Below are 24,720 nucleotides of genomic sequence, written 5' to 3' on the forward strand. Positions count from 1 at the left end.
GATACAGGATGCTCGGGGCTGGTGCACTGGGATGACCCAGAGGGATGATACGGGGAGGGAGGTAGGGGGTTCAGGATGGGGAACACGTGTACACCCGTGGTGGATTCATGTTGAGGTATGGCAAAACCAACACAATATTGTAAAGTAATTAGCCTCCAATTAAATAAATTTAAGTTAAAAAATTTTTAAAATATAAAAAATAAAATAGATGCTGATAGGTTTAAACTATCAACTTTCTCAAAGACATTTGCATTTCTACACCATTAACCTCTCCTATTGACTTTCATTTTCCAAATTCAAAGCCCACTCTCAGTTCTCATTCTCCATGCCCCTGTTTTGTCACCTAAGAATCTAAGTGGTATCCATCTGAGAGGAGGAAACCTGAGATCCTGGAGTATAACATTTTGTTGTGCAATCCCTCACCTAACCACCATTTCTTAAGCACCTACTGTGTGCCTGACACTTCGCTCAAGCTGCTGGGGATGCAGCAGAGAAGAGAAGCAAGACCCTGCTCTCATGCAGTTCCCACTCCAGCGGGAGCAAAACGAACAGATACACAAAAACGCACCGTTCAGACAGTGATCGGTGCCATGAAGAGCAATGCTGAACAGTGAACGACGGGATAGCAAAGACAGGAAGACAGCCCGCTGGGCAGGCTGTCTAGCGTGCAAGCCTCTTGAAGAAAGTGGCATTTGTGCTGAAATGGATCTGGGGAAGAAGGGTCCCAGGAAGAGAAAACAGCAAGTTCCAGGAGGCAGGAACAGTCTTAGCACAGCACACAGGACGTTCAGAAAGAAGCCAGCGTGGCTGGAATGCAGTGAACACAGAGGAAGGGTACAGATGAGCCAAGAAGTGAGCAAGCCAGGTAAGGCCTTGGGAGCTATGGGGTTCCAAGAAAGGCTATCTTGCCCCAAGTCACATGGTTGATAAATGGCAGAGCCAGAAATGTAAACCAGGTCTTTTCAATCATATCAAGTGTTTTTGCATTGTAATCTGGGTTATGCCCAAAACGGTGCTGGGTGAAGAGAGAAGTTACTGAAGTCCTTCATGGAGATCCCAAAACTCTAAGAAGAGACAGACTGTTGTCTCACTCTCTATCCTCATTCTCTCTTGAAAAAAACAAAAAATACTAAACATGAAAATTTCAGAGTGTATCATGCTAACTCAAATGCAGATTCTGTCTTTTAAACAGAGACTCTGAACTGTATAGATATTATAAGTAAACATCTACTGAACATTTATCATACGATCCCAGAGAGCATGCAGCAAAGTTATTTTGGTGTTGCTATGTTTGACCTTACGAAAATTCAAGCACACAGTATCGCCTAACAGCTATTTTTAAACGTAAGTCCTACTCTCCCTATTACATATTAGGAAACTTAAACTAGCTGAGGTGCTAGTTAGGATTAGCTACTACATAGATTATCTGGGGCTTTCTTTCATGCTTTGCTTATAAAAGGAGAAGTAAACTGAAATAAATATTTTTTGAAGTAAATTTATACACTAATAAAAAAAAGAAACTGGCTAATACAAACAGATGTGTGTATATTCTTGAGATGAGCACTGAACTCACGAGAGCTCCAGCACTGGCTCTGGCAATAGACTAGGGTCATAATCCTAGGATACTTATTAGCCATCTGACGTTAGGTAAATTACTCAAGATTCCCTTTTCTGGTCCATCAAATGGGGGTGAAAACAATACCTCTATCGCAGAGCTACTGTGGAAATAACCCAAACAAACAAGTGACTGTGCGGGGAATAGGCTGTCTTGTCCTCGAGTTGATGTTGGTTTCCCTTCCTTCTCTGGGTCTCTTGTTCACTCATCAGAAACATAAACAGGTCAGGGAAATGGTGCTAAAGCCCTGTCTAGCATAAGTATCAGCAGCCAGGCTTTCCTACAATATTTGGACCACAGGGCAATGACGCCTTCTACTGTAGGCAGATAAGAGACTTTGCTAGCAAGATGACTTGGAGACTGACGGAAAACTCCCAGGGAAATGAGCAAGGAGGCTTCAGAGACGAGGACTTGAAGGACCAGTATCCTATCAGAATCCTGCCTCTGCTCTCCAGGCCCAGTTCATTTTACCAACACATTCACTTCAACTAATTACTTGGGAAATGATTTGTTTAATGTCTGCCCTCTCCAGAGACTAAATTCTAAAGGTTAGGAACTCTGTTTCCTTCACTCTTCCAGTTGTTGTAATTGGTGTTGTTGTCCAGTCACCAAGTCATGTCTGACTCTCTGTACCCCATGGACTGCAGCTCGCCAGGCTTCCTGGTGCTTCACTAACCTCCCTGAGTTTGCTCAGATCTAAGTTTTCTCAGATTCATGTCCATTGAGTCAGTGATGCCATCCAACCATCTCATCCTCTGTCGTCCCCTTCTTCTCCTGCCTTCAGTCTTCCCCAGCATCAGGGTCTTTTCCAATGAGCCAGTTCTTCACATCAGGTGGCCAAAGTATTGGAGTTTCAGCTTCAGCATCAGTCCTTCCAATGAATATTCAGTGTTGCTTTCCTTTATGATCAACTGGTTTGATCTCCTTGCCGTCCAAGGGACTCTCAAGAGTCCTCTCCAACACCATTCCAAGTCTAATTTACTTTGCTTTGCACACAATAGGCCCTCAAAAATTATTTGTTGAATGAATGAGCCTTTTCTTACGTTTCTGAAATTCAAGGCGCCTCAAATGTGGCAAAGCTACACTGTGGCATTGCTCCTCCTGCGTCCATTTTGTTCCAAGTGGCCTAAAGGGGCCTTAAACCGGTAACAACCTCCTCATGCAAGAACATACCCTGGAGACAATCCTCAGAGTAAATTTCTGATATGACTTTCCCAACAGTTCTTGTGATCAATCATCACCCCCTCCTTCCAGGGCCTTCTCCTTTATGCACACCTTAGAAAAGACCCCTGTGAAGTTAACCAAAGTCCCACTCATTTTGGTTTAAATTGACAGCTCCAACCTTAGCCCAAGAACCCACACCATTCTATTCATAGACCTAATAAAGGCTTGTATCTCAGATTCTGCCTGTCTCTCTTCCTTGACCTTCCCATGTGGTCCCTTGAGGTATGCCGTGCACTTCCTCCATGACTTGATTTCTCTTGCAGTTTTTTGCCGAACTGCTGCTCACCATCCAGCACTCTATGTTTCTCTTAATAAATGTCAATTTTACAAATTCATAATAGGAGGAAATTAATTTCATTTACAACTCAACAATTTTAAGTGTCCTAGTGAACTCAGCCAATAAGAAGAAATTTGTGATCAATGAAACTTTCGGTTTAGCTGTGTATTTTTTTTTTTTTGTAAAGAGAAGTTTACCCAAACTAAGAAAACATAGTAGTGGCTCCATGAGAGGGCTTTGAGTGTTTAGAGTTTGGCAGCATCAATTAATCTTCCCATCTATCTTAGACTTTATCAGACCAGGACATGGAATTTTGGAACTGAGTACATTCCAGTTGCCTTAATAGAGGACTTTACTCTGGGCAAAGAGTAAAGCCTATTCTTATCCGTCCATCTATGATCTGGCTCAAAGGTTAGTTTAGGGGAGGTTTCCCAGCAGGTCACAGAAGGGGGAAATGATAACCACAGACATCCTAATTGAACAATCCTTGGTACTTGTCACTGTCCCCTCCAAGCTATTGTGTTTCCAGAGTCCCTGGCTACTGTCAGTGGAAAAGTGAATGATCAGCAAGTAATGAAAGTCTATCTAACAGGTTCAACATCCCAACTAAATGTGCTTCTTGAGGGAGTCTGGATGACTTGCATTCACCTACTCATCCATTCACTCATTTATTCATAATGTTAACTTATTAGTTCAACAAATATTCCCAGTCCTGAAGATCCTACGTGATTCTGGATGAAGAAAAGCAAGCTGAGACAGAGCAGGAATCAGCACAAGAGCAGAGCCAGGAACTAAAGGACATGTAACCACACATTGTGTCTGGAATATCTTTCTGCCTAGCTTCAGGATCACCTGGGCAGAATCTTTCTACATTTCATTTCAAGAAGAATATATGTCTTTTCTCTATTCATTTGTTAATGCCCTTAGTGTAGTGCTTATGATATTATGTTGAAATTAACTGCTTCTCCTCACCAGGCTGTGAGCTTCTTTGGAAGGAATTGTGCCATCCAATCACTTAGGTCCCTCATGCGTATCATAGGGCCAAGCATATAGAATTTGTTATCAATGAACAGTTCTCTGGATTCCCAGTGAAGTTAGTGGGTTTCCAGGTATTACCCAGTTCATTCTTGTCCAGTACGGTATCCATTAGCCATCTGTGGCTCCTGATCACTTGAAATGTCGCTCTGGGGGTGGGGGAGTTGGAGGGGCAAGAATTGAGATGTGCTATAAATGTAAAACACACATTTCAGGAATTTGCATACAAAAAAAAATCCTATTAAGAGTTTTTATATTGATTACATGTTGAAATGATAATACTTTGGATATTGAGTTAAATAAACATTAAAATTAATTTCACCTTTTTCTTTTTACTTTTTAATATAAATTTAAATTAAAAATTTTAAATTATACATGTGGTTCACATTATAGTGATTTTATTATCCAACAGAAATACTGGATTCTCTAAGTTTTGGAGTAGGAAGGAAGGGAGATTTGGTTACACTGTCTGATATGAGTCAAGGCTTTCACTGAGCCTATGTCCAGAATATGCCAGGAAGATAAGACACCTTTTATTTTTTTCGGGAAAGTTCTATCAGTTAATGTGCTACATTTTAGTAGATTTGCTGTTTCAAAGGAAAAGAAAAATCCAGCTCTTTCTGTAGTCCCCTATATTAAGTCAAAGTGTCACCAAGGGCATGTAATACCCATGCAGCCAACACTTAAATAGCTCTTCAATTCCTGGCTTCAAGAGCCTCTGTTTTATCTTCTCTCCTCCCTCAGGCTCTGGCATCCTAAGCAGTCACCCGTCCCGTCTCAGCCCTTTCCACTGACCTCAAAAGAGGGCTGTCTCAAATAACACCCTTGTCAAAACACCTAGGTAAGCACAGCAGTGGGAGATGTCATATAAATAGATACATGGCAACGGAGTGCTCCACACTGATAAAACCATTTACAAACTCACCTCACCTTCCGATAGGGTTGTTTCTTATAACGACTAATTCAACATAAATGTCACTAATAATTTAAATTCTATCAGCTTTGCAGACCTTTTCAAACAGGCACTAAGCTTCCCTGGTAGCTCAGATGGTAAAGCGTTTGCCTACAAGGCAGGAAACCCGGGTTCGATCCCTGGATTGGGAAGAGAGGGAGAAGGAAATGGCAACCCACTCCAGTATTCTTGCCTGGAGAATTCCATGGACCGAGGAGCCTGGTGGGCTATAGTCCATGGGGTTGCAAAGAGTTGGACACGACTGGGCAACTTCACTTCACTTCAAGCTGCAAATGAAGGTAATCTTTAAGTTTTGGGTACTGCTACAACAAAAACCCTCTGTGCTTAAATACAGAAATTAAAACTGACCAGCAGAAAAGATCCAAAACAAAAATTCTGAAAAATGTCCAAGTGATCTGTGAAAGTGTTAGTCACTTAGTCGTGTCCAATTCTTTGCGACGCCATGGAAAGTAGTGTGCTAGGTTCCTCTGTCCATGAGATTTCCCAGGCTAGAATACTGGAGTAGGTTGCCATCCCCTTCTCCAGGGGATCTTCCTGACCCAGGGATCAAACCTGGGTCTCCTGCATTGCAGGCGGATTCTTTACCACCTCAGCCACAAGGGAAGCCCCACTGATCAGTGAGAAAGACCAAAAGCCACGCTTCGTCAGACTACAGTCACAAAAATACAAAAATCATAAATGTCTATTTACATATCTCCCTCCACACTGGAGACCATAAACTTCAAACATTTAGTATAGCATTTGGCACCCAACAGGTGTTCAGTGAGTATATGAATATATAGAGATGCTTACTATTTAATGGGATAACGCCCTCCCTATGTTTTTCTTTTCTGCACCGAGTGGTATGGTAGGCAGAACCCAGCTTCCTATTTCACGCAGAACAAAATCTGAAGAACTTACCATGGCCTACAAAGTCCTCCACGATTTGCAACCCCACCACCTTTTAGACTCATTTCCCATCACTCTCCCCATATATATCTGCCCCCGCAATCTGACCTCCCTGTGTTCCTCGAACAAGCCGCAAACATCCCTGCCCCGTGCCCTTGCACCAGCTCTCCTCTTTGACTAGAATACTCATTCTTCAGTCTCTACTCAAATGTCACCTCCTCAAAGAGGCTTTCTTCACCCCCTGATCCAAAATAGCACAGCCCTTCTTTGCTGTATCTGTCCTCCTATCACTTAATGCCACCTGACATACCACATATTTGTTTATTTGTCTCCCCAACCTGGAAAGCCATTCCCAGGAGGGCAGGGACTTACTTGGTTCCTTTTGTTCACTACTATATCCTCTGTGCCTGGTAAGTGCCTGGCACATAATAGGAGTTCAATATATAGTCGTTGAATGAATAAACAAATGAACACTGGAGTCTAAACACCTGGATTGAGTCCTAATTCTGTGGCTAAAAAGTTATGTGACTTCAAACAAATATTCCCTGACACTCAGTTTCTGAGTGTAAAAGGACTGGTTGGGAAAAGATGTTTCTATAGCCTCTCCTAGCTCTCAAATCCTGCAGGTTTTATAGAGACGCTTTTAACATACAAATTTTGTATGAGGTTTTAGCAATATGAAAATCTTTTTCTAACACTCACAATCAATGAGCCCTCTGGGCACTTCATTATGATTTGAAGATGCTGCTAAAAGGCCTGGGATGAAGCCTTTCCTGATCCCTGTAGGCAAGACAGACCCCAGGACTTCCCACCTACTCTGAGGTATTTCATACACACCTTTGTTCTTTAAATTTCATTTAACAGTTAATGACATAATTATGTTCATCTGTTTCTTCACCTTGAGGACAGTAATGTAATTTTAGCAATCACTGTATCCCCATCATGGTCCAGGGCTATAACTAGGCATTCCATGAATGTTTAGCGAATGAATGAATACAGGAAAGCCAAGTGGAACAAGACCATTTCTCATACTGAAAATAGAGATACCTTTCTCCCCTCATTGATGAATGGTGGAGAGAAGGTACCTTTACTGCCAATAATGATTCTACAACTTACTGGGAACCTTCTAAAGGCAAAGCACTCTTACACATGTCCATATAGCTTATTTAATTCTATGACTTTATGAATTGTCACTAATTAGGAATTATCACTAATTACCCCTTTGCATACATCTGTAAAATTATCCTGTTTTACAGATGAGAAATACGGTGCTCAGAGAGGATAGAGAATTTGCCCATGATGGAATGGCAAAACAGAGTTTCCACTCAGGCTTCTCCCTGCCAACAATATTCGTATCACTGAATGATACATCAGAAGGATAACTCTCTGATCCAGTATAAGTACTGGTGTGTGTAATGGTTATCTTTTTTTACTTTAAAATTAAAAGTGATTCCCCCCCCCCCCCCCCAGGATTCAAAGGTGGCTATAGATAATTCTATATATTATTCCTGGAAGGACAAAGAAGATACACAATCAGATGATGCTTTGTATCTTTCAAATTTTAAAAAGTGAAGTTTTTTTTCTAATAATAAAGTGCACTATCTGTTCATTAGAGAAACAACAAAAAATATAGATAAAAACAAAAGTTTAGTTGACATTATCTCATGACTCAGAGACAAGCACTACTAACTTTTTTTAACCTTAAGGTTAATAAGTTACTATAACCTTTATTATGCTATTAGGTTAACCTTTACTAACCTTTTAAGCCTTTTTCCAATACATAATTTACTTTATAGTGAGATTCTAAATTATACAAAATTTTTTTCAAATACTATATGCACTTGCCATAATGTTAGAACCCTTCATAAGTAACATTTTTAAAATGGTTTAATAATTCCACATCAAAGAGATGCCATAATCAATCATTTGTTATTATTTAAGCTATTTCTATTCAGTTACTTTCATGTAACTCTCAATTTAAATAAATCCGTTTGCAATTCATCTTCTGCGAATAGTTCTGATCGCTTAACGAAATGCAATGTTTCCATTCAAGAAGAGAAAAACTTACACTGTTATTCCAAAAGAAGAGATCTTTCCTTTTCCTCTAATAATCTTTTCACATAAAAGCTAGTTGGAGCCATTCAAGTTTCCTTATTGCAAGGAAGTGTCTCTCCTCCAAAAGAAGGAAGGTGGTGGAAGTCTAACAGTGGCTGACAGTAAACAGGCCCAGTATTTTCCTACCTTATACCTCAGTAAATAGGTAAAGCCTCAGATTTCTCACATGTAGCAGGGCAGTTACCTCTCAGTGTGGCTGGGAGGGTTTAAAATGAGAAAACAGGGACTTCTTGGTGGTCCAGCGGCTGGCAGTCTACAGTCCCAGAGCAAGGGGCCAGTGTTCAATCCCTGGTCAGGGAACTAGGTCCCACATGACACAACCAAGACCTGGCACAGCCAAATAGGTGGATTAATTAATTAAATAAAACATTTTAAAAAATAGGTAAGGTAAAATGAGAAAGCATATGCAAACACCTAGCACCTAAGCCTGATAAAGAGTAAGGGACCCCTCTCTTAATTGTAAAACTTCAATGGAGGAGCTGAGAGGAAGACTGTCTCCTTATTCTTGCCATAAATTAGAGAATATTCCAAGCTCTCAATTCTAGTCTCAGAAGAAAGAACTTTAGGCCATATTTGTAAACTCATGCCCACCAAAATGGTTTGGGTTTTGATCACACTTCAAGGCAGGAGAAATTTAGGGATTCCCAATTCCCAGGAGTTCCTCCTGCCTGACGTCTCTCTCCTGAAAGGAGCGACAGCTGCCACTTCCTTACCCCTCGCCCCCTCCGTGGCGCAACCCCTACACATCTCCTTTCTCTCTGCTTCTGCCTCTCTGATCTGAGCCCTCCCCTAACCCAACCTTTCAATCTGCCAGTCAGTCTCATTTCTCAATAATACCACTCTGTTCTAAATCCTGTTCAGAAGTTTACTGATTTCTTGTTACTTACATCATCAAACCCAAAAATTTTTTAATGGGATGGTTTTCAAGACCTCCACCATCACCTACCTCTTCCCTCATGCTTCCCTCCACTCTACTCATTCTGTTTGGCTTGGTGTCCACCTTACCATATGTAGTCACAGCAGGCTGAAGCTTACTGTGGATAAATCAAATCTTCACCTGAAGATCCTGATCTCTGTCAAAAGGCAACGCAACACCAAAGTGGTACTCTGAACTGCTGTCAGCTGCTCACATTTTTTTGGGGGGGGGTGGGGGGTGCTATGTGCATCACATGGCATGTGGGATCTTGTTCCCTGACCAGGGATTAAACCTGCACCCCCTGCAGTGGTCTTAACCACTGGACAAGCAGGGAAGTCCCAGCTGCTCACTTTTTAGCGTAAACAAGTTTTGAGATTCTCTGCGGGCAAATTTTGGTTGGGCAAGGATAGGGGGAGCCTGGACACCACTAAAGGAAAAGGGCTCTCAAGGCTAGGATTGATGAACGTTCCTTCCCAGTACAGCCCAGGAACCACACATCCCTCCTGCCCCACCTCCCAGATGCCTTCTCTTCTGCTGCTCCTTCCTGCACCTCTTGCCCGTTCTCCAGGGCCCACGTCATGCCTACTACTGTGGAAGGCAGTCAAGACCTACACACTCTTCTGACCTTCCACAGCACCCTGGGCTGTCCTTCCTACGGCTCTCACGTATCTAGCACATCGTCTCACGGGCCCCATATTGTTTCCTAACTTCTTCCAGAAAGTCTTTGAGGGCAGGGACTGGGCCTGCTCCCCACTTAGTAAACATGCAACCGACATTCCAGACTTATCTGAGGGACACTTCACCCTCAGCAGCGCCATGCTGTAGGCGATTTCAGCTCCAGCGCTGCTGGTCTCCGTTGGGAGCACTTTTCCCTTTGGGGGACATGGGCTCTCTGCAGTGATGCATATCCATCTGTCACCTACCAAACCATTTACTGAAATAACAGATTTAGGAAGCGACACGACTGACTGATAAACCAAAAATCAAACAAATGATAAACCCTAAAACTAAAAACGAACAATAAAACCCCATACTCAAAGAGAGCAAGGAAGAATAAAACCAAATTCAAATCAAGGAGAGATGATTCCTGCTACTGTCATTTTAGAAGCTACAAGAAAGAAGGCAGGGAGATGGAAATAGAGGGAGACACATCTGTAGATAGTATTTCCTAATTGTGTTCACGTGTGTTTGCGACCAAAAAATCAAACAACAACAACAACAAGAAACAGTATTTTAATAGCAGGGGTGACAAAAATTCAAACTTCTTTTCTCCAGAGAATATATGGGCCTTTGTACCAAAACGAAGCCGTCTTCTAGCAACTTAGGCCAGCACTAGACATTCACGAGAGCTCCAGTCGTTCAAAGTTTCCAGAAAAGCCTTCTCCGCCTCCCCCCGACCCCACACTCTCTTCTCCCCTAGCTCAGGATTTAAAGATTGTTCCTAGGCTTTGGGACAAATACAAACGTTTCTGCACAACTGTGCAGTGAGGCAGGACCCAAGTAAATCCCCGGGAATAAACAAGAGCGGCACGTCACAAGGAGCTGGCTGGGGTGAGGGTTCGGTAACGAAGGAGGAGGGGTGGGGAGGGATGAACTCGGCGCTGCAGGCGAGCCTGTCACTCCAGCTGACAGCGAGCACCTTCAAGCTCTTCGCAAGGCAGCGCCCCCAGAGAAGGCGCGTTTAGCTCGAGGGAAACGAACGCGGGCGCCCAAGAGGGAGGCAGGGTGCGGCGCCGGCCCGCGCAGCGCCTGCCCGCCCCCGGCGGCCGCCCCCCGGGCCTGAGCGGGGGCCCGCGTACCTGGCGTCCGGCTCCGACTCCGACTCCGACTCCGCGGCCGACTCGTCCTCCTCGCCCCCCGACTGCTCCTCGGCGTCCGGCGCCCGGATCTCCTCCTCGTCGGCGCCGAGGGCGCTCTCCGCGGCCTGGCTGCCGTCGCTGCTCGCCATCGCGCCCGCCGGGCCGGAGCTGGAGCCGGAGCCGCCCGCGCCGCGCCTGCTGTTCTCGCTCTGACGGCGCCTCCGGCCCGGCGCGGCGGCTCGGGTTCCCTCCCGGGGGCGGGTGGGCCCCGCGACTTTAAATAGAAGGCGTCAAGAGGTTTCGCCACCGAGCTGGGCCCGGGCTCGGCTTCTGTCTTCCCCGGCGTCTGCCAGTTTCCCCGGCCCTCCCCGCCCCAGTCCAGGCAGCTTCCTGGCGGGCCTTTGGGCACCCGGCCCCTGCCTCTGCTCTAGAGTGGGTTCGGTAGGGTTTGGGTTTGAGGCCGAGCTGAGCTACTCAGTGGCCCTTATCCCAACCTAACTATTCTCTTACAGAGCAGAGCACTTCCTACTAGTTCAGGCACTCGTAATTATGCCCCGCCAGCTCTGCTGCGGTAGGTTTGACTGCTGCTGGTTTGGCTCCGAAGAGCTCCGATGCCTACCTAGCTTGTTCAAGGTCTCCTTGCTAGCAAAGCGACCGAATGGGAGACAAAGTCTGCCCATTTCAAAAGCCCAGTTTTGAACCCTTGTCTCCTTTTATATTTGCAAATCAATAAACTGTGTGTTCTCTTTCTCAGTGACCCCTGGATTATTCAGATAGGAAACTTTTATCTCCACAAATCTTAAACTATGAAGAGGAATAATTTCCCCTACATTGGCCAAAGTCTGTTTTGTCTGAAATTCAACCCAAAGGCCCAGATCATCACATGCCCACGCTTAAGAGACTTCAATGGCTTTCCACTGCTCTAGGACTAAAGCCCAAGCTCCTTGGGAAGATAAACGCTAACAACTCACATCATAGCTGCCTCCTCTCTTCTTTAGAAGTCAGGAGTTCCACCATATATCAAGTCACACCGTCCTGTCTTTATTTACAAATTCCTCTCCCCTGAAACTTTCTTCCCGCCTTTATTTACCTGTATACTCATCATTCAAGACTATACCCTTCTCTGGAATCCCCCACTTAAGTTCAATACTCCTGCTTCAAGTTCCCACATATCCTATATTCAGATTGTTTTGTGTCTCTTTCTTCCACTAAACCATAAGTTTGTTACTCATCTTTGTCCCACTATCCCCATTTCTCACAAGCATGGACGCTTAGCAAAGTACTTAGCACATATTAGGTGCTTAATCACTGTCCCCTGCACTGAAGAGACCAGGACCAAGACCAGCTATGTACAAGTAGAGATATCTTTACAAACTTTTTTTCATAAGGATGATTTTATGGCTAGAAGAGCTAACACTGATTTTTAATTACAGCAAATTCTATTCATAGAGTTGTTAACTATGATAAATGTAAATTAGGCAGCATTCCCCACTAACATGAGCTTGTGTGTGTGCATTAGGTCTGTGAGCAAAAGACCTGCAGCTAGTTGAGATGCAGTTCGGAAGCATCAGCTAGAGGCCATGTGAGGGAAGACAGCAGAGTCCAGTCTTCCAGCGTTCACTAAATCAGCTTTAACATCAGAAATATGCCTTCTCTTACATATTGCATTAGTAATCCCAAATGTCTGCTCACTAGGACAAAAAGGAACCAATTACAGCTATGGGAATCTATTAAATACTAATCAAAACCACAGGTAGTCATTGTGTATTCCCTCCATTTAACTCAAAATTTGTTAGGAACACTAACTACAGTCAACAAGATTTGTGAAGATCCTAGCTCAAACCAATCCAAAATTTAGAACTTCAGTACAAACTGCATGTTTTAAGCTTTCTAGCACTACTTTCTTAATAATGCAAATAAACAGAAATGGCCAGATCAACATAAACAGAAAATAAAAGCGTGTATTATTCACAACACAAATATTGAAAACAATTTAAAAGCCTAAAAACTTCTCTTATATATTGACATACCACTTATCTGACATATTTAGCAGTCACAAGTACACAATCTTAGCTTTGATTTACAACTGGGTATTGATTTACAATACCCAGTTTGTACTGATTTATAATTGGGTATAAATTTATTAACATTTTGATCTATTTGTTATAGCAATACAGCTGAAAAGCAGGAGCACTGAGACGGGGCCGCCAGTGGTCACTGAAAGCTGAGAAAACAGTGTCGGTAAAGATGTCCAAGATAAATTCTGGGGTTTTACTAGGAATGTAACACTATAATGCCCTAGACACCTGAGGGCTACACAGGATTATGGAGTACTATGGCTATTATTTATTATTACCCGGAGTCATTACTAGAATATTAATTAAATCCAACACATTCTGATAAAGAAGAGTTGCACAGTATAAGATAAATTTAAGAGAAATTTCCAGAAAAAAAATTAGCTTAATTACTTCAAAAGCATTAATCACTAGTAAACTGAAAAATTCATCTGTGTGGAAAGCTTCATTCCTAATAATGCCAGAGCAATAGGTGCTGATGTGGCTAGTTGGCTTAACTAAGAATGAACTTGATTTCAAGATTCTCTGCATAATCTAAATAATTACACACAATAACCGGATTCAGTTCAGTTCCAGATGAGAACTACACCCTCAATCTCATCTCAGAAGTAAAGACTTTCACAGAAAAAAACAAACCCTCCCCGAAAAAAAACATATCAACAATTTTCATATATAAACTTTATTCCATTTGATCATACAAAATTTTAAAAGAAAAAAATGAAAATATGCACCTTTTACAAGTCAAAAAGCAAGTCTTAGCATTTGAATTGGTCTGCAAAAAATCCAAATACATTAGAGGTAACAAACTGTGCCACAGCAGGTCTAAAAAAAGTTGTACACAGTCCTTCTGAAAAAGTTAGAACTGTTTTTTAAGATTATTTATATTTAAATTTACAGGCACTGACCAATTTACAAATATTTACACCAAAAACAACCTTAATAAACACTGTAGCTTTTTTAGCAGCCACCACTATTTCTTCTTGTGGAAAAGAAATACTAAAAAAGAAACCTTTACAAATGCTATGCTTTTGTTTATAATAATTTTATGTCTTATCTAGAACATTTTATAGTGGCTTACTACTAAAACTTCCAGTTTAGATTACAATCCTATAATTATACACAGATAAAACTCTGAATCTATCAATAGGATATAATCTCAATTTTGATCTTTCAGTTTCTGTTGCTTCATATCAGAGGAAAAATAAAAGCAGGAAAATGGGAAGTAAAGCAAAGGGCATATTGCACTAAGTTATCATAAAGCACAGACAACTTAATCTTTTGGAAATGTCTACACTGAACCAATTCTTCAAAACAATTCCCTAACTGCTGTATAATACAGAGTTAGTGCTCATATTACTAGTGCAAAATGTACTGTTGCTCAACACAAAATTTAAAGCAATCTTGAGTCCACCAAAGGCATGTGAGGTACTAATGAAATACTATTATGTACACAACCAGAGCCTCAGTCTTTCCTGATCAGTCAAGTGAGGGCTTAGGGCAACTGTCCAGTATTTCCTGCCTCTGTAGTTCTTTCAATGAAATCAGAGATGTCATTTTGCTTCAAGTAACTGAATAATTGACTCAAACTTTCACTTCACTAGAACAGACTTAGGCAACAAACCATCTATTGAAGGTCCTACTTTAAGGATGTAGGAATCAGACCCTTTCCAAAAAAGTCCACATGTCTCTTCAGTGTTAGCATGTGGTACAAAAGTTATAGCAAAAACCTTTTATTTGTTCAGATAATTCCCCCAAAAATATTTTATCTGATCTCCTGAAAATTCATGCCATAATATTACTAATCATCAATGTAAACATTTTCAAAAATACATCTTTAAATCAAAGGGTTTTATTAGGAAACATCATAATAAAATATGTACTCTTTATATAAGTATGTCTTCTTAAGAATAAAACATGAAAACAAGAACAATTAAAAAGAAACCACGATGAAGGTAGACAAAACGTATTATGATGTTACTACTGTTCTTTATTAAGAAATAGAGGCCAGTTATCTTTTCAGTATAGCAGCTCTTAAAGGTAGTATACTGTTCAAATCTTTTCTGTTTTTCAATCTGTGCCATGACTGGAAGAGAAAGAAAAAATCATTCTTAAAACCTAAAATATATGTGAAAGAAAGGACTGAAAGGGGAGTTATTAGAATGTTAACAGTGATTTCCCTAGGCAGTAAAATTTGGGGTGACTTTTTTTGTGTATGCTTTTAATCTCTCAAGTTTTTAACAGGAGTAAAAGTATTGCTTCTGTCATCTGAAACAAAATGTTATTTAAAAACTTTACATCTGTACAGTTTGAATTCATTTATAAAGAAGTGTACACACAGGTGGTACAGAAAACAAGCAACGGACAATATTAATATTTATTCACAGATTTAGATGTCATTTAAAATATGAAAGTAATTAATACAAAACCTTTGGGTTTGAGAGAGCAGGGAAAGACTACTTCAATTATTTGATTGGCTTATTTTCTATCTAGAAAGCTCTGTCAATTAAAAATTGTATTTATAAAGGAGAGTAAATAAAGTATTTTATACAATGAATCTGGGAGAGTGAATAGAATTTTTAAGAAGAAAAAAAGGAAAATGAAATGCTTGTTTATAAGCTAAAAATTAGGCCCACTACCAAAAAATGTGGCTGCAATCTTTGAGTCTGTTCTTACTTCAACTGTTCAACTGACTAAAAATATTGGTTTTATACCTAAACAATCACAAGTAAAGACATGTGGCGCTAGTGGTGAAGAACCCACCTGCCAAAACAAGAGACTTAAGAGATGCGGGCTCGACCCTGGGTCAGGAAGATCCCCTGGAGGAGGGCATGGCAATCTACTATAGTATTCTTGCCCGGAGAATCCCATGGACAGAGCAGCCTGGCAGACTATGGTCTACAGGGTTGCAGAGTCAGACACAACTGAAGCGACTTAGCATGCATGCAAGCACACTCATTAATAAGAATGACAATGTAGAAATGCTATTTTTGAGTTCTCAATTTAATATGGTAGACAAAATATTCCCTATCTGATTCTTGGTTTGCCATGAAGAATTCCATTTCATTTAAAATTTTCTATTCTGGTTGACAAACTGAGAGGGCCTAATTTGAAGGACAGCTTGTTAATATGATACACTTGCATTTTTAATTATCATCAAATCTACTTGGATGTCTTGATAACAAAAAAAACTAAACCTCTAAAATTCCTTGATCTCTTTCTTCTGTGAAGCACTCTCTGTCTCAAAATACATATTTCTATCAATGTGTTTTTACTCTGTACTGTTGAATTACTGGAAGCTAGGAGCCAATCTTAGCAAAATCATTGATATTTATTAAATTTATTAATATTTATTAATTTATTAATATCATTGAATTTATTCATTCATTCTGTGGACTAGGGAGCTAAGGAATAAACTACAGTCTACATATATATGACTAAAGTTTATATATATAAAATGTGTGTGCACACACACACATTTTGTTTTATTTCTTAAAATATAAATAAAGATAAAATGGAGCTCTAGTTCCTTGTTACAATTGGGTATACAGAAGAAAAACATGGAACAGACATGGCTGTCTTCTAAAGCTACAGGTTCCCCGACATTTTAAGGAGAGAAAGGAGTCCTTTAAATTTTATTCATTCATTTTGAGAGCTTAATAAGCTCACTGTGAAAATGCTATATCCACAAAGTGAAAGCCATGTGAGTAAAAGCAGAGTCAGATCTCTGTGGAGGCAAAGTATTTCTCAATTCAAGTAATAAAGTCCCTACTGTGCCCCACTGATTGCTCCATATCACAGGAACCAGAGCTATTCTTTCCTATTACATACTTGTTTTTTTTAATTTTCAAAGCACACTAGTGCACTAATGTTTCTAGAGTTAATCTGATGCATTATTTACCTTTAAAAACTGATCCTTGATCATATCAAACTTCTGCTTTTCATGCACAGCTCTTGCTGTATTTGTTCCATCAAAAGGTTCTACAATGTTAAATGCACATATAAACAAGATATTATTAAAATGAGAACTTGTTTTTTATTTGATTGAATTACATGAAACTGCCAGTATTTTGACAGTTTCTGACCTACATAATAGCAACTGCATCTTCTTAGATTTATGCTTACAGAAAACAGTTTTATAATAGCTATGAACTATCAAAGTAGATACAATTAAAGTGAGATGTTTAAAATGAAGTAACCAGCACAGGTATTAAGTCTAAACCACAAAAATATTAAGTCTAAATCACAAAAGTAGGTAAGATTTCTGAAGAATTAGCGAGTCAGGAACCTACTGTAAAAAGAATAAATATAAGTTAAAGAATAAAGAGTTATCAAAAAGAATAAAAGCACTATACCAAGAGATACAGTCAGTGTCAAATACCACAGAAAAGTAATTTTAAATTTACCTTAAAAGACCACTGATTTGTCTAGTAGGAAGAAGGTCAATGCCTTTGTAAGTAGAGGTTTAATACCACGAGGACGGCAGACAGTACAGAGAATTATGGTGTGACTAAATGGCTTTAAAAAGACGCAGTGAGAACGGTGACTTGTTGGCAATGAAACAGCAAGTGGTCAAGACAAGAGAACAGAAGAGGAAATTCCCCCTGCCCCCCACTCAGGGCACATTTTTTTTTTTTAAAGCTTGGTTCTATTTATTTATTTTTTTGAAATTTTGTGTGTGTTTCCAACATTACCTTCCATGTCTTCATCCTTACTCTACTCACCCTTCACCCACAAAATAAGAGTAGTTCGAATACAGATACAAACTGATTCTATTTAAGAGAACAAGGAAACTGAAGATAAACGTGAGAAAGGGAGGATAACGAAAGGCATTAGGAATGAAATGGGGGCTGAAATAATGCCAGCAGCAGGTTAAAACTAGAGTTTAAGAATTTTAGCACTAAAAAAGAGAAAAAAAGTACAGACAGATCCAGCAGGATCTACTTTGAGTCAGTAGGATCAAGTCAAGAGTATTTTTCAAAGATAAGAAGATCTATGTATGCTATAAAGTTGAAATGAGGGACTAAACAGAAAGAGAATAAAGTTGTTAGAATGAGGGGAAGACCTCAAAAAAGTGTGAATCTGATGGAGAGGTTAACTTTAGGTATGTCATATAATCTAATCAGGTCCATAATTTTTAAAATTCCTTTTTTTAATTGCTTGGAAAGGATATTTCAAAAAAGAGTTTATTATCACTGTACTTCTTAGAACAGATAATGCCATATGTCAAACTATCAAATCACACAGTGTATACCACTTTAAAATTGTATTTAATATTCACAAGAACCAAGTAACTAGAATAATATAAACACACTGTGCAATTTAGCAAACCAAACACCAAAGCAGGAGATTCAATTTCACATTTATAAACTCTTACGATGTTGGATTATAATTCAAGATTAAAATATTTTAAATTTGATGTTTTCCTACAAATGCCAAATGTCAACCCTTTTTATCTCAAGATTTACAAATGTCATCAACGTGGAATCTGTGAGAACAGTATTGCCTCTTGAAGTCAGTTTCCACCAACCTAAAGAAGTATTCAACTACATGTAAATTAATTTTAGAGAATAGAATATCTCACAGCATTTAATTTTAAAAGGAAAATCAATTTATAGTCATAAAATCAAGCTCAAGCTTATATCAATTATCAATATTTAAGCATAAAAAAACTAATTTCATTTCAAAGAATCATCACATGAAGAAAGTATTGTCTTCCACCTACAACTCATGAAACTGAATTTCAGCCAACTACAAGCATGAGGGATGCATGTAGACTGCTCATGCATCTACATGAGCAGAGACATTTAACACCTAAATTTGTTTATTATTTCTTACAATGAAAGAAGTTTAAATCATGTTTTAAAAATTAAAATCTTATGATTAAAGACTTATAAACCACTTAGGATATAAATGTATTACTTTTACATGAAATATAAGCTGAAACTATTCAAGTGCTTCTGTCAGTACTAGGTAAGTTGGATGGTAAACAGAAAGTAGTTGTGGGAAAACTACCTTCTACACAGATGTATTTATTTCTCCATTCAATACCATCAGGCCTGGGAATGGCTTTGGCTTCACGAACTGAAATCATCTGACTATTCCAGCTGGAAAAAGAAAAACATTCATGTTGTTGTACAGCAGAAACTAACAACATGGTAAAGCAATTATACTCCAACTTTAAAGAAAAGAAAAACATTAATCATATTAACTATTTTCTTAACTTCCCTTTTACTATTTTTATTATATGAATAGTTAGGCATACTCTGATTTTCTCATAGAACTGAAATCTGCATCAGCTCTCTGCACCTCAAGTATCATTTCCCCTTCTCTACTTCTTTTGTCTCCATAACACTTAGATTTCTAATCATTTGCTTATGTATGTTATTTATTGTGTCTCCTCTAACTAGATGAAAGCTCCAAGATCCTAAGCTATTTATTTTTGTTTTTTTTACTGTTCATTTAGTTGCTTAGTATCAACTAGGTACTCAATAAATATTTTTTGAATAAATAAAGTAATAAGAAAAATAATCTGTAAGTAAGCAAAAAATTGTTTCTTGTTAAACCCCAGTAAGAATTTTTGAAGAGAGGTAATCTTGTGTTGTTTTTGGTATCACTAAGTAATTCTTGTTCAGGTGTACCTCTACTGATATGATTTATGGCACAAATTTTAGAAAAATGAATACTCTATGAAAACATACTGTTATTGCTGTGTATCAGATGTAGCTGTTTATAGTGAAGTTTTAGTCAAGCAAAACAATTTTATCAGCATGCCTGAAGGTCGACTGTCCAGTCTTTAGTAAGGCCTAACCTTACACTTGTTTTTTTAATTTATAATTTTGTATAACATTCCTTTTTTCAAAAAACATTTTAAAAATATATAACTACTCAGCTTGTATTCAAGAGAAAAATGAGTCTGGGGGAAGCTGGTATCTTTTTTTTTTTCAGTTGTTTTCAGCTTTTTCCATCATTCCAGTAGGAGGAAGATGATACTTTGGGACATTCCAAATGCAACACTCATCCTACTCTTCCTCTATTTATTAGAGAATCCATAAGGATATAACCGTGGATCCAACATGGCATTTGTTTCTGAAAACTGACCAATTTCTATGTTAAACATGCAAGAAAACACTGCATCTTGTGAAGTTTCATAATTGAAAATGATCCTCAAAGTATGACTATTTTTTTCTTATTAAGAGTACAGTTTAGGAATAGCTTGCAAAGACAGCTTTAAGTTCTTTAAAAATATTTATGCTTTTTAAAAGTAAGTGGGCTGTGAGAAAGAAATACTTAGTATTGGTTACAGTAACATGCTTTAGGTCCTTAAACGTACAGCAGCTCCGTTAGTATGGACTTCAAACAGAAAAGAAGTACGGCTCTACTGGTCCCAGTGTGTTTCCAAAATCTTCTTCAAGGTAACACCGTAAAGGGGAGAGTTCTATAACCACATTGCCAAACCAAACAAGATTACAGCAGAATTACACTTTGTGCTACTTAACTTTATTCCATGTAAGACAACTTCCACTACTAAAAATGAACTTTTTCCTGAGACTCCTTGTTTCAAATGTCAACTTATAAGACAGGTGAATCTGCAGTAGAATTAATATTGAAAACATTATGTTAAAAAAAAAGAAAGAGGTGGACTAATTTTTTCCTCTCAGACAAGTTTAAAATACTGAACCACCACATCCTGCTGTTAAACTAAAACTTTTACTTCCTTAAATCAAAGAACTCTTATTAAACTCAACCCCGAATTTCTAAACTGGATCACAGAAACATATGTGACACATTCATGTTCACTTTTTTATCCCTAACCAGATATTATTTAATCTTCAACCTATAATCAGCCCAAATTATTACTTAAATGACTGTATCATCTGAAGTACTTCAGAGGGGAAAAAAGAATATTTGAATCACTACTATTTAGACTGATTCAAACTACTGCATTTTTAAAGAACTTTTAAATATATCTAAATTATTAAATATTTCAAATCATAAAACATGATACATAACTTTTATATAATTTTTAATCTTATAGGTGAATTTCAATGTAGAATTCAAATGGTAATTTAGAAATATTTTTCCTACACATTTCCTTCTTTAAAACAGGCTCTAAACTAAGCCTTTTGTCATACCATATTTCACTACTGTAACTTCCTTGCCATATGAAAATCTGTTATTGTCACTCAATAATTAAAGAATAAAATAAGACAATCTATAAAAGAGTAATGTTTCAGGAAGAAAAACACCAGATATTGGACTTAATCTACAACAGATTCAGTTCAGTTCAGTCGCTCAGTCATGTCCGACTCTTTGCAACCCCATGAATCGCAGCACGCCAGGCCTCCCTGTCCATCACGATCTCCCGAAGTTCACTCAGACTCATGTCCATCAAGTCGGTGATGCCATCCAGCCATCTCATTCTCTGTTGTCCCCTTCTCCTCCTGCCCCCAATCCCTCCCAGCATCAGAGTCTTTTCCAATGAGTCAACTCTTCTCATGAGGTGACCAAAGTATTGGAGTTTCAGCTTTGGCATCATTCCTTCCAAAGAAATCCCAGGGTTGATTGCCTTCAGAATGGACTCGTTGGATCTCCTTGCAGTCCAAGGGACTCTCAAGAGTCTTCTCCAACACCACAGTTCAAAAGCATTAATTCTTCGGTGCTCAGCCTTCTTCACAGTCCAACTCTCACATCCATACATGACCACAGGAAAAACCATAGCCTTGACTAGACGGACCTTTGTTGGCAAAGTAATGTCTCTGCTTTTGAATATACTATCTAGGTTGGTCATAACTTTTCTTCCAAGGAGTAAGCGTCTTTTAATTTCATGGCTGCAGTCACCATCTGCAGTGATTTTGGAGCCCCAAAAAAATAAAGTCTGACACTGTTTCCACTGTTTCCCCATCTATTTCCCATGAAGTGATGGGACCAGATGCCATGATCTTCGTTTTCTGAATGTTGAGCTTTAAAGCCAACTTTTTCACTCTCCTCTTTCACTTTCAAGAGGCTTTTTAGTTCCCCTTCACTTTCTGCCATAAGGGTGGTATCATCTGCATATCTGAGGTTATTGATATTTCTCCTGGCAATCTTGATTCCAGCCCAGCATTTCTCATGATGTACTCTGCATATAAGTTAAATAAGCAGGGTGACAATATACAACCTTGACGTACTCCTTTTCCTATTTGGAACCAGTCTGTTGTTCCATGTCCAGTTCTAACTGCTGCTTCCTGACCTGCATACAGATTTCTCAAGAGGCAGGTCAGGTGGTCTGGAATGCCCATCTCTTTCAGAATTTTCCACAGCTTATTGTGATCCACACAGTCAAAGGCTTTGGCATAGTCAATAAAGCAGAAATACATGTTTTTCTGGAACTCTCTTGCTTTTTCCATGATCCAGTGGATGTTGGCAATTTGATCTCTGGTTCCTCTGCCTTTTCGAAAACCAGCTTGAACATCAGGAAGTTTATGGTTCACGTATTGCTGAAGCCTGGCATGGAGAATTTTGAGCATTACTTTACTAGCATGTGAGATGAGTGCAATTGCGTGGTAGTTGGAGCATTCTTTGGCATTGCCTTTCTTTGGAATTGGAATGAAAACGGACATTTTCCAGTCCTGTGGCCCCTGCTGAGTTTTCCAAATTTGCTGGCTTATTGAGTGCAGCACTTTCACAGCATCATCTTCCAGGATTTGAAACAGCTCAACTGGAATTCCATCACCTCCACTAGCTTTGTTCGTAGTGATGCTTTCTAAGGCCCACTTGACTTCACATTCCAGGATGTCTGGCTCTAGATGAGTGATCACACCATCATGATTATCTGGGTCATGAAGATCTTTTTTGTACAGTTCTTCTGTGTATTCTTGCCACCTCTTAATATCTTCTGTTTCTGTTAGGTCCATACCATTTCTGGCCTTTATCAAGCCCATCTTTGCATGAAATGTTCCCTTGGTATCTCTAATTTTCTTGAAGAGATCTCTAGTCTTTCCCATTCTGTTCTTTTCCTCTATTTCTCTGCACTGATCGCTGAGGAAGGCTTTCTTATCTCTTCTTGCTATTCTCTAAAACTCTGCATTCAGATGCTTATATCTTTCCTTTTCTCCTTTGCTTTTCGCTTCTCTTCTTTTCACAGCTATTTGTAAGGCCTCCCCAGACAGCCATTTTGCTTTTTTGCATTTCTTTTCCATGGGGATGGTCTTGATCCCTGTCTCCTGTACAATGTCATGAACCTCATTCCATAGTTCATCAGGCACTCTATCTATCAGATCTAGGCCCTTAAATCTATTTCTCACTTCCACTGTATAATCATAAGGGATTTTTATTGGTAAGATATTGGCTTTTTTCATCAGTAATGGTAATGGACTGGTACTCATTTTTTTGTGACAAAGTTATTTTGAGACAACTAATTGGAAATGTAGTCTTCAACAACATTACAAAGAAAAATTCAAGTATAGCAAAGATAAAATGATGGGTCTGATACCACATGGCTGCATATATGCTAAAATTAGTCAAATTAAGTGAAAAAGAATGGTATTTTTTTGGTCTTAGTAATTACTAAGGGCTGAGAAGCAAACACTTTGTTAAGGATTTCAAATCCTGTACACAGAAAAAACTTGAATCCTAGAGTTCTGTTTTGACTGGCTTTTCTTCTGCCTGACCCTTTAAATGCTGGTATCGAGACTTTGCCTTTTTCAATCTTCTTCAAATGCTAGACCACCCATCCCGGGCTGGGCTTCAGTACTCTGATGTTTCTTTTCCTAAGTCTTTTTCTCCAGCTACTAAGCCCCAGACCAAAATTTACAACAAGATGTCCTGCAGACAACACTGTGCCCACATTTTCAGGACTGAATATACCTTGTCCACGGTCAACTATTAAAATCCCTCCCTTGCACATCCCTCAACTCTCTTACCTGCTCTTGCAGCATTAAACAACTATAACTAAATCTTTATTCCAATCCTTTCCCAAGGAGTGAAACAGGACTGGAGGAAAAAAATATGCAACCATGTTGACCTTTGAATTTATGATCACTTTAAATTCATGATGACTTAGCTCAAAAGAATCCTAAATGCTACCCAGCAGTCATCCTGTATTTATTTCCATGGTTCACTCACTCCTTCACTCTTCTACATAACAATTCATACCTTGTTCTCACTTCTCAAATCTCCTCCCTCACACTCATTCCCCACTGACGTCCATGCTTCATTTCACTAAAAAAGTAAAGCAGTCAAAAGATAGTATCTACGAGTTCCCAGCACATCAGTCCACACTTGCCTGTACATAACTTTCCATTACTATAATGAATCGTCAGTGCTTCTACTCCATTTGTGGGATAGATTCCAATTCTTCTCTATTCAACAAGAAGACTATTCAACAATTTACTTCAACTTGGACTTCCCTGGTGGCACAGCGGATAAGAATCCACTTGCCAGTGCAGGGGACATGAGTTTGAGTCCTGGTCCAGGGAGATCTCACATGCTGTGGAACAACTAAGTCCTAGTACCACAACTACTGAGTCCATGTGCTGCAACTTCTGAAGCCTGCACCTGAAGTCTGAGCACCACAATGAAGAGTAGCGCCCACTCACAAGAGAAAGCCCACACAAAGCAACCAAGACCCAGTGCAGTCATAAACAAATAAAACTATTTTTAAAAATTTACAACTTTTCTGGTATCATCAATTTTACCATCAACATGGGTTACTTCTCCTTTCTAAAAACAAATACTCAACTCCACTTAATCCTTCAATTTCTACCCTACTGTTTCTGCCCCCTTTACAAGTATGTAAATCCCCCTAGAGAATTCACTACACCAC

The 24,720-nt window shown here is 39.3% G+C and overlaps 2 protein-coding genes across 4 annotated transcripts in view; both read right to left on the reverse strand.

Moving 5' to 3' along the window:
• The window catches only part of CMYA5 (cardiomyopathy associated 5), a 98,535-nt gene extending 87,544 nt beyond the window's left edge, over positions 1-10,991 (reverse strand). Inside the window, exon 1 of the mRNA XM_068965538.1 lies at positions 10,843-10,991. Coding sequence (XP_068821639.1) covers positions 10,843-10,991 — 149 coding nt within the window. The remainder of the gene's footprint in view (positions 1-10,842) is intronic.
• A 2,668-nt stretch (positions 10,992-13,659) lies between these two features.
• TENT2 (terminal nucleotidyltransferase 2) overlaps positions 13,660-24,720 on the reverse strand; it is a 63,628-nt gene continuing 52,567 nt past the window's right edge. For 2 of the 3 annotated variants that reach the window (XM_068991928.1, XM_068991919.1), the window contains exons 13-15: positions 18,930-19,021; positions 16,816-16,895; positions 13,660-15,000 (exon numbers count right to left, since the gene is read on the reverse strand). In XM_068991928.1, coding sequence (XP_068848029.1) covers positions 14,926-15,000; positions 16,816-16,895; positions 18,930-19,021 — 247 coding nt within the window. In that variant the 3' untranslated portion in view covers positions 13,660-14,925. Of the gene's footprint in view, positions 15,001-16,815; positions 16,896-18,929; positions 19,022-19,682; positions 20,504-24,720 lie in introns of those variants that run through there. The other variant, XM_068991937.1, reaches the window with a different exon arrangement.

The sequence above is a fragment of the Capricornis sumatraensis genome, chromosome 2 (assembly GCF_032405125.1).
Source record: "Capricornis sumatraensis isolate serow.1 chromosome 2, serow.2, whole genome shotgun sequence".
Lineage (NCBI taxonomy): Eukaryota > Metazoa > Chordata > Mammalia > Artiodactyla > Bovidae > Capricornis > Capricornis sumatraensis.